The sequence below is a fragment of the Mercenaria mercenaria genome, chromosome 15 (assembly GCF_021730395.1).
Source record: "Mercenaria mercenaria strain notata chromosome 15, MADL_Memer_1, whole genome shotgun sequence".
Classification (NCBI taxonomy): Eukaryota; Metazoa; Mollusca; class Bivalvia; order Venerida; family Veneridae; genus Mercenaria; species Mercenaria mercenaria.
In genome coordinates, this window is record NC_069375.1 from 47,718,321 (window position 1) to 47,735,242 (window position 16,922).

The 16,922-nt window shown below is 32.4% G+C and overlaps 1 protein-coding gene across 1 annotated transcript in view; it reads right to left on the minus strand.

Moving 5' to 3' along the window:
* The window catches only part of LOC123552354 (proteasome subunit beta type-7-like), a 37,789-nt gene extending 26,196 nt beyond the window's left edge, over positions 1–11,593 (minus strand). Inside the window, exon 1 of the mRNA XM_045341964.2 lies at positions 11,451–11,593. Coding sequence (XP_045197899.1) covers positions 11,451–11,503 — 53 coding nt within the window. The 5' untranslated portion in view covers positions 11,504–11,593. The remainder of the gene's footprint in view (positions 1–11,450) is intronic.
* Between the last annotated feature and the right edge of the window lie 5,329 nt (positions 11,594–16,922).

The window sequence follows — 16,922 nt, forward strand, 5'->3', positions numbered from 1 at the left end:
TTTCGGTACACAATCATATGCATGTGGTCTAAATTTGAAGCCTGTAGCTACAGAAATGTGAAAGTAGGCCACTAGGTCAATCTTAAGGTCAAAGTTCATTTCGGTACACAAAACTATGCAAGTGGTCCAAATTTGAAGGCTGTAGCTTGAGAAATGTGAAAGTAGGTCACTAGGTCAAAATCAAGGTCAAATTTTATTTCGGAACACAGAACTATGCATGTGTTCCAAATTTGAAGCCTGTACCTTCAAAAATGTGAAAGTAGGTCACTAGGTCAATGTAAAGGTCAAAGTTTGTTTTGGTACACAAAACTATGCATGTGGTCCAAATTTGAAGGCTGTAGCTTGAGGAATGTGAAAGTAGGTCAGTAGGTCAAAATCAAGGTCAAATTCCATTTCAGAACACAAAACTATGCATGTGGTCCAAATTTGAAGCCTGTACCTTCAAAAATGTGAAAGTAGGTCACTAGGTCAATGTCAAGGTCAAAGTTTGTTTCAGTGCACAAAACTATGCATGTGGTCCAAATTTGAAGGCAGTAGCTACAGAAATGTGAAAGTAGGTCACTAGGTCAAAATCAAGGTCAACTCATGTCAAGGTTCATCTTGCCACTCAAAACCATACATGTGGTCCAAATTTGAATGTTGTAGGTTACTGACAAGATTTTAAAATCTTTTCCCTATATAAGTCTATATGAACCATGTGACCCCCCAGGGCGGGGCCATATTTGATCCTAGGGGGATAATTTGAACAGACTTGGTAGAGAACCACTAGATGATGCTACATTACAAATGCCAAAGCCCTAGGCTTTGTGGTTTGGACTAGAAGATTTTCAAAGTTTTTCCCTATGTAAGTCTATGTAAACCATGTGACCCTGGGGCGGGGCCATATTTGACCCTAGGGGGATAATTTGAACAATTTTAGTAGAAGACCACTAGATGATGTCATATACAAAATATCAAAGCCCTAGGCCCTGTGGTTTTGAACAAGAGGTTCTTCAAAGTTTTTCCCTATATAAGTCTATATAAACCATGTGACCCCAGGGCGGGGCCATATTAGACCCAAGGAAATAATTTGAATCATCTTGGTAGAGGACCACAAGATGATGCTTCATACCAAATATCAAAGCCCTAGGCTCTGTGGTTTTGGACAAGAAGATTTTCAAAGTTTTTCCCTATATAAATCTATGTAAATTATAGAAATAAACAAAGGGCCATAACTCACTAAAAAATTGTTGAACCAGTCTGATTTTCAGGGGGACACAACTAGGGTACCAATACATCATTCTGACAAAGTTTGGTTAAAATCCCCCCCGGTAGTTTCTGAGGAGATGCGATAACGAGAAATTGTTAACGGACAGAAGGACGGACGGACTGACGGACGGACGGACGGACGGAAGGACGACGGACCACGGACGCAGAGTGATTTGAATAGCCCACCATCTGATGATGGTGGGCTAAAAAGGATCCTAATACCATTCCTATTCTATACCAGTAGTGCTAAAAGATTAACCATAAAAATGTCATAGATTGTTAACTTAGCAGTTCAGTAAATAAAACAGGAGTTTTCGAGAATTTCGGCAAAAAAGTGATTTTCTCTGGGTAAAATTCTCATCAATAACTTTTTAAGATGGCTAGTCTTTTGGTTTTTAAACAAGCTTTGTACATATAAATGATTTTCATTCTCCCATACCAGAAGTCTATCATAGCAGTATTTTGGCCTTAAAGTTGGACACATTCTTCCTTCTAAAAAGAACCGTAACTTTCTTTAGTTCGTATATAGAATATTTGTAGAGTTTTCGCATGTCAAGATCTAATCTTAACGCATTCTAAGACATTCATTCAGAAATCATGAATTATCATTAATTGATAAAAATTTTAATAGATTTTAAAGAACATACACTTCCTAAAACAGATCCATAATTCCAGCAGCACTCCTTTGATTTTCAAGGGGCACTGGTGATTTTTCAAGGGGTAGGGATAGAGTGCGAAATGGACTCCATTTCGCAAAATGGACTTTACGTCTACGAAATGGACTTTTATTTTCTTAATTGTGACTTTAATGAAAAAGTTATATGTATTTTCTTCCATAGATATGATTGATAATAGGTAAAGCTAAATATTGATCACCTTCGAAAAATCATTTTTTTTAATTTATAACCAAAATATTGCAATTTATTAAGACCGCGTCCTCCGAAATGGACATTTTCGTGCCAAAATTCTACAAAATGGACTTTTATTTTCTTAATTATGGGTTTAATTTTGACGAAATATATATTTTTATAAAACAGTATGATAGATTAGAGGTAATACTAAATGTTGGTCACTTTTGATAATATATTTTTCTAATTTTTAACCAAAATATTACAATTTATTAAGACCACGTCCGCTGAAACGGACTTTTTTCGCGCCAAAGTTATACAAAATGGACTTTTATTTTCTTAATTGCGGGTCTAAATTTGTTGAAGTTTGTATTTTCATAAATAGATATGATATATTAGAAGTAATACTAAGTGTTTGTCACTTTTGATAATATTTGTTTCTAATCTATAACCAAAATATTTCAATGTATTAAAACAGCGCCCTCCGAAATGGACATTTTCGTGCCAACCTTCTACGAAATGGACTTTTATTTTCTTAAGTGTGGCGTTAATGTCTACGATCTTTGTGTTTTCATGAAAAGATATTATTGGTAGAAGGTAATACTAAATATTGGTCACCATTGATAAATTATTTTTTAATTTTTAAACATAATATTGCAATTTATTGAGACCGCGTCCTCCGAAAAGGACATTTTCACGCCAAACTTCTAAGAAATGGATTTTTATTTTTCTAAGTGATGGTTTAATTTTGATGAAATATGTATTTTCATAAATAGATATGATAGATTAGAGGTAAAACTAAATGTTGGACACTTTTGGTATTTTTTTTCTAATCTATAACCAAAATATTACAATTTATTAAAACCGCGCCCTCCGAAATGGACATTTTCGCGCTAAAGTTCTACGAAATGGACAATTATTTTCTTAATTGTGGCGTCAATTTCGATGATATTTGTAATTTCCTAAATATATATGATACATTAGATGTATAACTAAATCTTGGTAGCTTTAGATAAAATATTTCACTAAATAATAACCAGAACGTTACAATTTAGTAAGACCGCATCCTTCGAAATGGACATTTTCGTGCAAAAACCCATACGAAATGGACTTTATTTTCTTAATTGTGGCTTTAATTTCAAAAGTAACTGTAGTGTCTAGATATGATAGATATGAGGTACTAGTAAATGATGGTCATTTTTGATAGTATATTTTTAAAATTTAAATAATTATTTACGAAATCGAACCAACACAAGCATGAATAATCTTTTTCAGATTTATTATTCAATTCAACATGTTTTACCCATAAAATTTCATACAGCGCGATCTTAAATCTTACTTTCGTTATAAAAGAAAACAAATATTACAAACTATGGGCATAATATTCAGACTTAGGGACGGAAAATACAAAAAACAGAATAGAAAAATCTTAAATAATGAATAAACGGCAGGAATTTAAAAACATGAAATAAAACGTTTATAGTACGCATACGTAGTTCTTGTTTAGAAGTGGCGCTCGCTTGCTATTGGATAAAAAACAAGAGATCACAGAGTGATCTTGGCGCCCACCAATGTGTCATTTTTGTGTGTTCCAAATTTCAAGACTTACTGACTAGCTCAAGGTCAAATTTCATTTCCGTACACAACACTGTGCATGTGGTCTAAATTCGAAAGCTGTAACTTGAGAAATGTGAAAGTAGGTCACTAGATCAATTTCAAGGACAAAGTTCTTTGTACACAAAACTATGCATGTGCATCAATTTTGAAGACTGTAGTTTGAGAAATTTGAAAGTAGGTCACTAGGTCAATCTTAAGGTCAAAGTTTATTTCGGTACATAAAACTATGCAAGTGGTCCAAATTTGAAGGCTGTAGCTTGAAAAATGAGAAAAGAGGTCACTAGGTCAAAACCAAGGTCAAATTTCACTTCACAACACAAATCTATGCATGTGGTCCAAATTTGAAGCCTGTTCCTTCAAAAATGTGAACGTAGGTCATTAGGTCAATATCAAGGTCAAAGTTTGTTTCGGTACACAATCCTATTCATGTGGTCTAAATTTGAAGCCTATAGCTACAGAAATCTGAAAGTAGGTCACTAGGTCAATCTTTAGGTCAAAGTTCATTTTGGTACACAAAACTATGCAAGTGGTCCAAATTTGAAGGCTGTAGCTTGAGAAATGTGAAAGTAGGTCACTAGGTCAAAATCAAGGTCAAATTTTATTTCGGAATACAAAACTATGCATGTGGTCCAAATTTGAAGCCTGTACTTTAAAAAATGTGAAAGTAGGTCACTAGGTCAATGTAAAGGTCAAAGTTTGTTTCGGTACCACAAAACCATGCATGTGGTCCAAATTTGAAGGCTATAGCTTGAGAAATGTGAAAGTAGGTCACTAGGTCAAAATCAAGGTCAAATTTTATTTCAGAATACAGAACTATGCATGTGGTCCAAATTTGAAGCCTGTACCTTCAAAAATGTGAAAGTAGGTCACTAGGTCAATGTCAAGGTCAAAGTTTATTTCAGTGCACAAAACTATGCATGTGGTCCAAATTTGAAGGTAGTAGCTACAGAAATGTGAAAGTAGGTCACTAGGTCAAAATCAAGGTCAACTCATGTCAAGGTTCATCTTGCCACTCAAAACCATACATGTGGTCCAAATTTGAATGTTGTAGGTTATTGACAAGAAGTTTTTATAAGCTTTTCCCTATATAAGTCTATATGAACCATGTGACCCCCAGGGCGGGGCCATATTTGATCCTAGGGGGATAATTTTAACAAACTTGGTAGAGAACCACTAGACGATGCTACATTACAAATATCAAAGCCCTAGGCTTTGTGGTTTGGACAAGAAGATTTTCAAAGTTTTTCCGTATATAAGTCTATGTAAACCATGTGACCCCCGGGGCGGGGCCATATTTGACCCTAGGGGGATAATTTGAACAATCTTAGTTGAAGACCACTAGATGATGTCACATACAAAATATCAAAGCCCTAGGCCCTGTGGTTTTGGACAAGAGGTTTTTCAAAGTTTTTCCCTAAATAAGTCTATATAAACCATGTGACCCCCGGGGCGGGGCCATATTACAACCCAGGGAAATAATTTGAATCATCTTGGTAGAAGACCACTAGATGATGCTTCATACTAAATATCAAAGCCCTAGGTTCTGTGGTTTGGGGCAAGAAGATTTTCAAAGTTTTTCCCTATATAAATCTATGTAAATTATAGAAATAAGCAAAGGGCCATAACTTATTAAAAATTTGTTGAACCAGTCTGATTTTCAGGGGGACACAACTAGGGTACCAATACATCATTCTGACAAAGTTTGGTCAAAATCCCCCTGGTAGTTTCTGAGGAGATGCGATAACGAGAAATTGTTAACGGAAGGACGGACGGAAATATAAACACATGATGCAAACGTACATATATAGATACATATAAACCCATGATGCAAACGTACAATTACATGAGTTAATAATGTAAATATCAAGACATATTGTTCAACATGTAATCTTAGTGATCTATTATGTATACATATTTTTATAACTACTTCATATACTATCTTAAGTCGTATATTGCCATTGACAGTTGTTATCAGGCAATTTACAAATTGGGGTAATATTTTACGAAAATATGATGAAGTGTGTATGAGAAAAAAAAATATAGACAGGAAAAAAAAAAGAGCACATATTTAACAGAAATATGCGCAAGTTGTTTAAGAAAAAAAAAAAGAAAAGAGGAAGAAAAAAGTGAAAAATGGGGGAAACTGATTTAATAAAATGAAAGATCCCTTAATAACTCTTAGTAGACAGTTATGGTTAGCTCTATTAATAAAAGATCGGAATTAACAAGTTTTTATTTTTCAATATTTTGGTATTATTAAAGATGATCTTTTGGCAGGTTAGGAAATATTTTACTTTGCTTTATTTCTTAAATTCTGTTGTTAATTTTTGCTTAGTTATCTATCGTTTCGATAACTTGAGACCAATTCTTTTCGAATTCAGATATTTTATTATTAATGGCTGAAATGTATTTCAAACTTATAAGTTTATCTTTAAAATAAACTTTGAACATTGGTACAGAGAGGTACCTACAACAGTTTTCTTTAAACTTTGTTTTATAAACATAATACTTTAGAAGTAAAGCAAGATAATTTCCAGCTCGATTGGTACAGGTATCATACGAAAAAATGAAATTTTTTTCCTGTAAATTAATGTCAATATTAAATCTTTCTTTTGCCCAATTACTTAAGTCAAATAAAAACTTATTAACATGTGCACATTCAAATGTTAAATGTTCTATTGTCTCTTGTTGTTGACGACAATATGAACATAAATTGCCGTCGACTTTATTTATTTTATACAAAAATGATTTAGTTACTAGAATGTTTTGATTTATCTTAAATTGAAAATTTTTTAGTTTAATTTCCTTGATTGTTTCTATATTTTTGCAAAATAATTTAAATTCTAATTCTGAGATATGTCCTAATGTTTGGTTCCATTTATTTGGTATGTATATTTCCTTAATTCTTGTAATGGTATTATAAAAAGAGCTACTGCCCTTTTTATCTTTAACAAGTAATCTTAAGTATGGGTTAATATCTACGTTGTATTTGCGGACAGCTGTTTTATTATTTCTTATCTTTTCTTTCCACTTGTTTGGTATATTATTCATAATTCTATGTAGGTCTAAAAATGTACCATTTACTGAATATATACGTTTTAACTCATCTATCGTATAAAAATTTCCATTTTCAGCGGTCAATTTAATTTGTTAGTGGGTGGAATTTAATAAAGCCGTGAAAATTAATCAGTCTGATCTTTTAGCTAGAACTATAAAGATATATACGTGAAATTAACATAATTACTTTAAGCAATCATTTTGGAAAACCAATTTGGTCACGAGCGTAGCGTTAATGTACCAGGGTTGAAATAAAAAAGTTGAATTCAGTTAAAGGTAATTTCACATTTTGGTGTAATAAATTGTTACTTCAATTATTTTCTTTACACATGGGACAAAAACGGTGTCGAATTGGAATGCATGAAAATTTCATTTCTCGTGTTTAAGGTCACAAGGTGAAATATACGTTTGATATTAATGAATATGATTCATTGATGGAATTTATTTATAAAGTTTTTACGGCTGACATTTTTATGAATGATTGTTCATCTTATGTTAATAATTTTTGCAAATTCCATTTCGTGATATTTTCGCAGCTATCGGTAGTTGAAAAGACATTGTATATCAATTTTACTAATATACACATACATGTAAATTAAATTCAATTTCGATTTATTGCATAAAGCGTGTTAACACAATGTCTATAGCAAATACAAAAAAATATAATATGGAGCACAGGGAGTACATAAGTAAACTAATAAGTCAATAAACGACAATTAAGGTATAAATCCAATTATGCTAATTTTCTTATTTGAATGTAATATATTACCACAATCAAACAACAATTCAAAACATTAAACCGAAAATTCTTACCTCACAGTAAATACAATCCGTTTTACAATTTTCCAGACACACTGAACAAGCGTATTTCTTAGACATTTTAACAAAAAAATGTAAGAGTAGACCGCGTATTCATAACGGGTGTATTTATACGATTTTATTTAACTGGCATTTCTCAATTTTTTATAATTGTTGTTATTAAACTTACCTTTGACTGTTTTTGATGTCAGAGCGGACAAATATACTTGCCGCTCTAATATATGATAATTAGTAAGGTGACAATGGTAAAGATACACACGTGGTCAATCAAGAGGGGCTAATATTATACACGTGCATACACTGATTAGTTAGGTGTGATAATCCAATCATCGGGCAATTAACGTGAAAATAATATTAAAAGCTGCGGCAACTTAATTACAATTAAATAAACACTTTATGACTTGGAAAAACAACTTAAATAATTTTTTAAATTATCTATTTGTATCTTTTAAGGGACATATCTATTTCGTAAAAAAATAACTCATTATTTAAACGTTCTAACCTGTGTAATATTTCTTATGTAACTATGTTCCGTATAAAATACGGATTCCATTAAAATTAAAACAACAAAAACACAATAATTCGTACATTTTTTTTTTGGTAATATAATTGTTCATCAAGAAATATTTACACAAATACAAAGATGCGTAACATAAAACTATTTGTAAACTTGTTTTCTAATCAATTCATGTACAAATTTATGTATATTATTATATGTGCATTTCTCTATTAAGGTAAAACCGTTATACCTGGAAATTAAACCAAACTTTACATTAAAACATTTTTTTGCTACTTACTGCGTGATTAGGTTAGGATTATCTTTCATGTTTCAAATTTGTTTTAAAAATTAACAAATTCTTTGCAATTAAACAAACAATTAATAATATATAAGTCCATTTCATACATGCTTTGGCAAGAAAATGTCCATTTCGCGAGGAGTGGTCGCAATAAATTGAAATATTCAATTTATGTATTAGATCGACAGGTTATCAAAAGAGTCTAACATGTAAGTTAAACTCTAATCTATCACATCTGTCAAAGAAAATGACGATATCTTCAACATTAAAGTAATAGAAATGAAGTAAAAAGTCCATTTCGTACAAGTTTGGCACACAATTTCCATTTCCTATGACGCGCTCTTAATTTACATTGTAATAATTTTGTTATAAATAACAAAAATATATCATCTAAAATGACCAATCCAATGTGAAGGTTTATCTATTATTTAATAAAATAAATTGAAGAAACTTCATAAATCTTTGAAATTAATGCTGCAATTAAAAAATAAAAGTCCATTTTGTATAAGATTTTGTATGAAAATGTCCATTTCGTAGGCCGCGGTCTTGATAAATCGTACAATTTCTTTTATTCACCCGGCCAATTTACCATCAAAAATAATCATCATGTAGGTGAAACTATCCTCTATCAGATTCATTTAAGAAAATACAGATATATTTGAAATTTAAGCCGTATTTTAAATAACAAAAGTCCATTTTGTATAAGATTTTGTATGAAAATGTCATTTCGTAGGCCGCGGTCTTGATAAATCGTACAATTTCTGTTATTCACCCGGCCAATTTACCATCACAAATAATCATCATGTAGGTGAAACTATCCTCTATCAGATTCATTCAAGAAAATACAGATATATTTGAAATTGAAGCCGTATTTTAAATAATAAAAGTCCATTTCGTAGACGTAAAGTCCATTTCGCGAAATGGAGTCCATTTCGCACTCTATCCCTACCGTTTTTCAAGGTGGGTCCTGCAATATACCACTAAGGACCACTAAGGACCACTAAGGAGGCACAAAGGACCACTAAGATCCTCTAAGTGAGCACTAAGGACCACTAAGGGGTGACTTAGGGTACAATAAAGACCCTTAAGAAAAATCTAAGAAATAAATGTTAAAATAAAAAAAGATATGAGTAAATTATTTCAGGCAGTTTTCCTAGCAAAGACCGCTAAGGAGGCACTAAGTACTATTAAAGATACACAATGGACAAATTAGGGGCAATTATGATAATAATTGTTGAAAGCAGTGCCAATAGATTGTATTATTTTAATTTTCAAGTTTAGATTTTAATTATAAGATAGCATGGTTAAATAAAAAAGATATGAGTATTATTTCAGGCAGTTTTCTTTATACCATCATGTGAAAAGAAATATCTAAATATATTGATTCTAAAATATATGTCTTCGAATATAGAAGCATATATGGTAAATTTGTACAGAAATAAATATCAATAATTAATTTGTCATAAATAATTCCCTTTGTAAGAAATGAATATATTTTGCAGATTTCTTGATTGCATCCATTCAAGCTGTCTGTTTGATAAAATCTTTCAATTATATTAAATTGTTGCTCAGTTGTATTGTAAAAACTGTTACAAACAACTATTCAGTGGAAAATGATATTTAATTAGTCCTTTGTAGGTACACTTATGGTTTTGGTACCTTTTTTCTCCTTCTCAAAGTAAGTAATTGCAATTGCAATTATTAGACTAATAAATTATTTCATCTATGTGATTAAGTGTTAATCACACCTTGGATGTTTAAATTGTCTGTACAAGATATTTGCAGTTATACAGGTAGGTGACATTACTCATTTGGCAAGATTTTGTATATAATGTTAAAATTTCCACCTAAATTTATCATCTTTTATGATATACATGTTCGAGCGTTGCTACTGTTTAAAGTCTGTCATTATGCCTGCAAGACCACGTAAAAAAAACTATGTACAGACTCAGAGATGTATGTTATGCTGCTTAATGATGCAAAAATAATATAATATAACAGAATAAAAAAAAATATATAATATAACATAACAGAATATTCTAGTATGACCGTTGTATGAATAAAATATTATCTGATTTTACTAGAATAATGTTATGCTGAAAAAAATAATATAACAGAATATTCTAGTATGTCTGATGTATGAATAATTACTAATTTGATATTATTTGATTTTACTAAAAATGTTATGTTTATTAACGATGCCAAAAAATATATAACAGAATATTCTAGTATGTCCGTTGTTTTAAGAATTACAAATTAAATATCAAAGTCTAAGTAAATTTAACAATCTGCTTGATAAGCAGTAAAGGATTATTGAATCTGTCACATATTTCCTTGACATGAAATTGAAATTTAGTTTATTTAATTTAAACCCATTATAGTTAACATATGATATTTTAAAATAATCTCGAAATAATATTGACAATTTGAAAAGCTTCTCCCTTATTTGTATAAAATATTAATTATGAATTATTTGAACACAAAAGTTCTTCCCCACATGTCAACTTTGATTAGGTTAGATGCATGTTTGCTACTGTATAATCAAGTAGCAGTATAGCACTGCCCTTTAATATCTTGTTTATCACACATTAATCAGGCTGATTAAGTGGGCACACTTTTTGATTATATAGATTTGTATGGTAATGATAATCTTGTTTATTATACATTAATCAGGCTAAATAAGTGGGCATACTTTTGATGTTACATTATATAATGGTTTTACTTTTCTGATTTCTTGAAATGGTAGCTCTGCCTTCTAGGTAGTAGATTCTACCTAACTCAAGTTCATATGAAAGGGAAAAACTATACAGGTTCGGTAATCAGTATGCTTGTACTGTTATGTACTGTGTTACCAGTGTAAATGATAATCCGGATTCCTAGCCACTGCCTTTTTTATGCTAGCACTATGCCAGTAGATGACTTGCACATTTTTGGGCGATATTTCATGCTGTGCATTTAAATTACACCCACCGTCTGACTTCAAATGAATTTTTTAACTTGAAGTTTGTATAACAAATCAATCTTTCGTGTTAAATAAGTAAAAATTCAAGACCAATTAAATTACCTAGAGCAATTTTCAAAAGAAAAACCCGGCGACTCGACTTGTACGGCGGCCATGTTTGCGTTTCTTTTACTGGCTTCCTAGTTTTTCAGTTTAACAGCGTTTAAGCGTAAAAAGCCGGGAGCCAGCTTTGGCGGTGTTACGTTACTTTAAGCCATCGTAAAATAAAATTTGTTTTTTTTTTAATAGGCTGAACACCACTAAATCTGGCTGTCCTTTTATTTCATATAAAATCGACTTACTTTATAACGTTTTTTTCGACATTTTCTAGCATATCAGATTTTCAGAGACTTATATTCCCATTAAGATCTATATCGCTACTTTAGAAAAACAAAAAGAAAAGGGGGTGTTAACTATCATGTAAGAAAACTGCAGTTCGTTAAATACAACCCGCTGAATTTGTTTCGATTTCTCTTTTCGAGACATTAAATTCTTAATGATGTAGGAACGAATTTTTTCTAACGTTAAGAATTTTTTCATACTCTGTGAGCTTGAATTAGTTTCCAAGACAAACAAGAGAAGGAAAAACACAGGTCACCGAACTCGTTTTAATTTTATAGGGTATTTTCTTCACCCACTGTTTAAGCATTTTTGAAATTTTGTAAAATTAAAAAAAAAAACGGCGGTACTTTATAAAACATATAATATCCCATTTAATATTATAGGGATTTCATTTCTTACAGGTTAATATAAATACAAGGTGATGTCAGTATTATATAAGCATAAATGTCACTAACAAATCTCTTTCATTTTTACATGTTGACATGATTACCTGGAGCAATGATATCTTCTTCCTAGTAATTATCCAACCCACTTTATTTTCAATAGAAAAATTGTATTTAGATCTACAAAAAATTCTGACTGTAAGATTTTAAAAATATATTGCAGCTTTAATGACACACACAACTGCTTTAAAATAGACAGAAAAAATGTTGGGGTCACCTTGCATCTAAGAGATTTATTAAGAAAAAACTGTCATAAACTGGTGAATTTTGATATTTTTTCTTTTTAATTTAATTTATATTTTCTAGATAAAAGTGCCATCTTGAAAATGTTTATTTCAGTTGTAGCTTATGATTATATGTATCAGTCAGAAAAATATCAAAACCAAACCTGATCTACTTTCATAAATATTTGAAATTACCTACCCCTACCCCGTTGTAAAACTTACGTCAATTTTAGGAAAATACCAGTCAAAAATAAGGGTGACATTTTTTTTTTTCGCAAAAAGCAGAATCTATTTGGTTAAATGGTACATTATTAGCCATATTTTAATTATTTTGCATTAATTTTTGGCAAAACTTTTGTTAGAAAGCAATATTCGAAGGAACATTTTTCAAAATGGTGGATATCCAGAAAAAAAATGCTCGTACATTTTTACCTAGCATGTGATAGGAACATGCCGATTTCGATGGAATGCTAAGTGATACATTCTGAAACGTGGTAGAGCAAAAGAAAACACGATGCTATTGAGGAAATCATGAGGGAAGGGAAAAAGATTAGCACTATTTATATTTGGACTACTTGTGTACTAAACCAGCGGAGGCTTACATTTGATTTGGTAGTGATCTGCCTATAAAACTAACGGGTGCAGGTGCAACTGTGTCTTCGCTTCCGCAAACTGGCTCGACAAAAAGCAACCAGCACAACTTTGCTAGCAGAGGAAGACAGCTTAAACGTCTTAGGATATGGGGAACCAGCTCGTTTCCGCTGCTTTGACTGAGCTTTTGTTTCAGATTCAGCATAATGAACCCACATTAGATTTTTATCCCCAGTGACAATACAGTTCAAAAAATTATTTTCCACACGGTTAAAATGCCTCAATTGTTTTTTTGTTATGGTCACTCTAGATGCCTTTTGGTCCTCTGTCAGAACTGTTTCGGCACAATCTTGCACTTACCTTGCTCCTACCTAATTTTGCGTGTAAAATTTGATGTACCGACGCTAAACTGATAAGGTACCTCCTGTAATGTCACTCTGCGATCTTTGTTGACCAAAAAAACAAAACAACAACAACATTTGCCACCAATGTAGTGGTCACTGCCTCAGCGGGCCTCCCTGAACTCTCGCTTGTCCTTTCCTCCCTAAACTGTGAAACAATCTACAATAGGTTGAACAGGATATGCAGGCTTTACAAAAACTTTTCTACAACCTTTGAAAAATGTGTTAAGGTTTTTTACCCTCTTAAAGCAGGAATTTTATTACAGGTCCACGGTAACCCTAACAACTACGTTGTTTAAATGCTCGAAACTTTGTTTATACACACTGCTCATCAAACATAAACTGACCGCATTATTATAGTTTTCACTTAGGTATAATATATGTAGGTGGCAGCTACACGCGGAAAGACAAGAACATGAAAATTTCCGACCTTCGTATGTCGTTAGTAAGAGTAAGACCCTTTCTTTTTCATTAGAAACTTATTTTCCCACAGTGGCTTATTACGCGCCACTTGTCGCAGACCTGTTTTAGGGGCGTGATGGATGTGGCACTCTTCATAAACTCTAATGAACAGACTCAATAAAACTGAGTCTGCTACTATTTTGCTTGGTTGCATTCAGTACGTACTTCTAAATGATCTTCTTATAAAATGTACTTTTAATGCTATGAAAATGATTATATCTTAAGCTGAAGGTCAGGTACGCAGGTGGGTAAAATCAATGCCTTTTACTTTTACGTCGTGATATCTGGACGATATATTAAACGTATATATTCCCTATTTATCTCCTATTGTTGCAAATATACATCCTAGAGAAAATTTCATGGAAATAAAGCTAACAAGGCAGATAAAATTTCTTCTTTTCTAAAATTCATATTCCTCCATTCATAATGGTATTATAACTACAAAATATACGAGAAAAGAGACGACTTAAATTTTGATATTGAGCATTTCCCCCACCTTGATGGAAATGTACCAGGTACATAATCTTATTGAGTAGATATTTCACAGCTTACAGGATTTGATAGTTATTGTAGTTACTAGTATGTTGAAGACCGTTATCATAAACTTTGCAAGTAATAAATCGTTGCCAACTTTTACCACCGTAATTAATTTTTAAATTTGAAAGCTATCTAAAAGCACTTCTGTGGAAAGTGAACATACAACACCCTTGTTTTACTGATACTCGTAATATTCTTGGGCATATTCATAAATTTACGCTGATAAGTTATTCAGTACTTTAGTGGTAGAGGCAACAACCGCATTATTCTGGGGCACACTGTATATATATTGTTCACCCCTTTTAAGTAAGTCACTACAATTTCCTGTTTGACGAGACCGGCGATGGACCCAGTGAAAAGGAGCTCGTAAATCCCCCATCAAGGAAGGACTGGTTTGGTATTGTGACTATTATCCCCTGACTTGTTTCGTCGAGCCATTTTTCCCTTTGGTGCTCTGGCAGAGTCTTTAAGTACATTTATTAAAGGCTCCGTGGATTTTACTTGGATATCTTGTCATGAGCACAATAGTGTTTTACGACGTGTTTCTGTGATCACTGTAACGTATGTAGTTGATTTGACTGGCGGTAAATAGTCTTATCTACACTGTCTTGAAATATAGGAACATGATGTGGGTAAAATTGTGAGATATGGTGTCAGTAATTTGTTTTTTATTCAGAATAGTAGGAAATTACCACCAAACATGAAAAAACGATTAAAATTTTATATACCGACGTTTCGGCGAAAGGCTCCATCAGGATAATACATAAATAGCGGAACTGACACTCTATGAAATATGACTCAGAGCATGTAGACTACAAACATCTTACCCCTACCAGGAACCTTAAATACCTAATTCATGTTCACGCACACAATTATATCATACAAATTTCCATTTCCAGCAACAATCCATCTGTAGAATAACCTCCCAAACAATGTACTGCCTAGCTTCAGCGTTGATCTATTTGCTGAGCGGATTTAACCATACATTGTAGTCTTTTATTTATTTATTCTTTGCATTTCGTGAGACCTATATCACTTTTAACAACTGTTCACATGATTTGGGTCTGAGCTATATAAACGTTTCTGATTGAGTGTAGTATCACGTAGGTGTAAATGCAAATCTTTTTACTGCATGTTTAAGATGGTGTGTCAAAATGATATTGAGTGTGTTCTTCAAAAGCTTGCGATCTATTCGTAGCCTGTATCATTAATTAAGTCTATAAGTGCCTGGTTTACTGGAAAAGCGTTTAACAAGTGATTGAGTCGTCGGTTTAGGAAATGTCAATATGTGATCCTTATACTACAAGTTCAGGTCAGAGACGGCATGAAAAGGCCGACGCCAGAGTCGGTCAAGTCTGTAGTTGTATATCGTCTAGTGTATACATACCTCCGACAAAAGGTTTTTTCTTCTGGTGCATTAGAATGTTGCTGCCACAGAATCAGTGTTAGAGATTCGCTGTCTTATGACAGGTGTGAGAAGTTTCTCTATCTTGAAATTGAGATGATAAAGAACTTCGAGACAGGAATTAATACATCTCACCTTATTAGGAATAAGCTCAGTAATTCGGTCGAAAGAGTCCAAAGTAAAAAGATCCTAATGTTCTAGCTTTAGTGCAATTTCGTGTAGTCCGGTGCTTTAATCACACTTTTTACTGCTAAAATGCATTCAGCATGGAATGAGACAGTTTTCATGTTTATGCTCCAATGATTTGTGAGTTTTGGTACAATAGTGCTAAAAAGGTAATAAAGCAGCACCTCCGGGCTATCGGATAATGGTGGAAAGAAAGAATCCTCAATTCTTTCCCATTTAAAAGTGGCATGTTTTCGTGTTTTATGTAAGCCAGTTCTTATTTTTATTTCTTTGTGGACATATATTTGTACTTTTGGTAGCTTTTTTTAAAGAGAATTTTTGCATTTATAGAAATATAATCAAACCTTATCATATATGTGTACATACCCACATTTTAGCTAACAGTTTGGAAGATATTTTATATTGTTGATCTGTCAGACAAAATATCCCTCTAGAAGAAACATGATCCCTATTTCTCTTGGTGTCTTTTTTGTGGCTGATATGTCATTTAAGAACAGAAGGCTAGATATTTATTATAAAATCGATATGACTATGTGTTACAGCTCTCAGAAGATTGTTAATTTTATATAGAACATATAGCAAATTTATTTACTGCTTTATATCCTTCTGCAGATCGAAACCGAACGTAGGTGTATATTGTGCAGACAAAAGCAAATATGCGTCATTTTAGGGTAGCAGTCAGACCACCACCGACTGGTATTTCACTAGCTAGGAACTATTCAACCCCTATTGGCTTTTCATTTTTTTTTCGGTAATTTATTATAGAACTTTGATGGGAAATAGGTGTATGAATTTGAATAGTGATGTTCCTTTATATTACATATATATCAGACCTAAAGTCGCCGGTTTTTATATAAAACAAAGAATGATTTGAATTACTTGCCTTTAACCTATAAATAAGTAATAAGGTACAGTTACTTGCCCTTCGATACCCGACTAAAGGA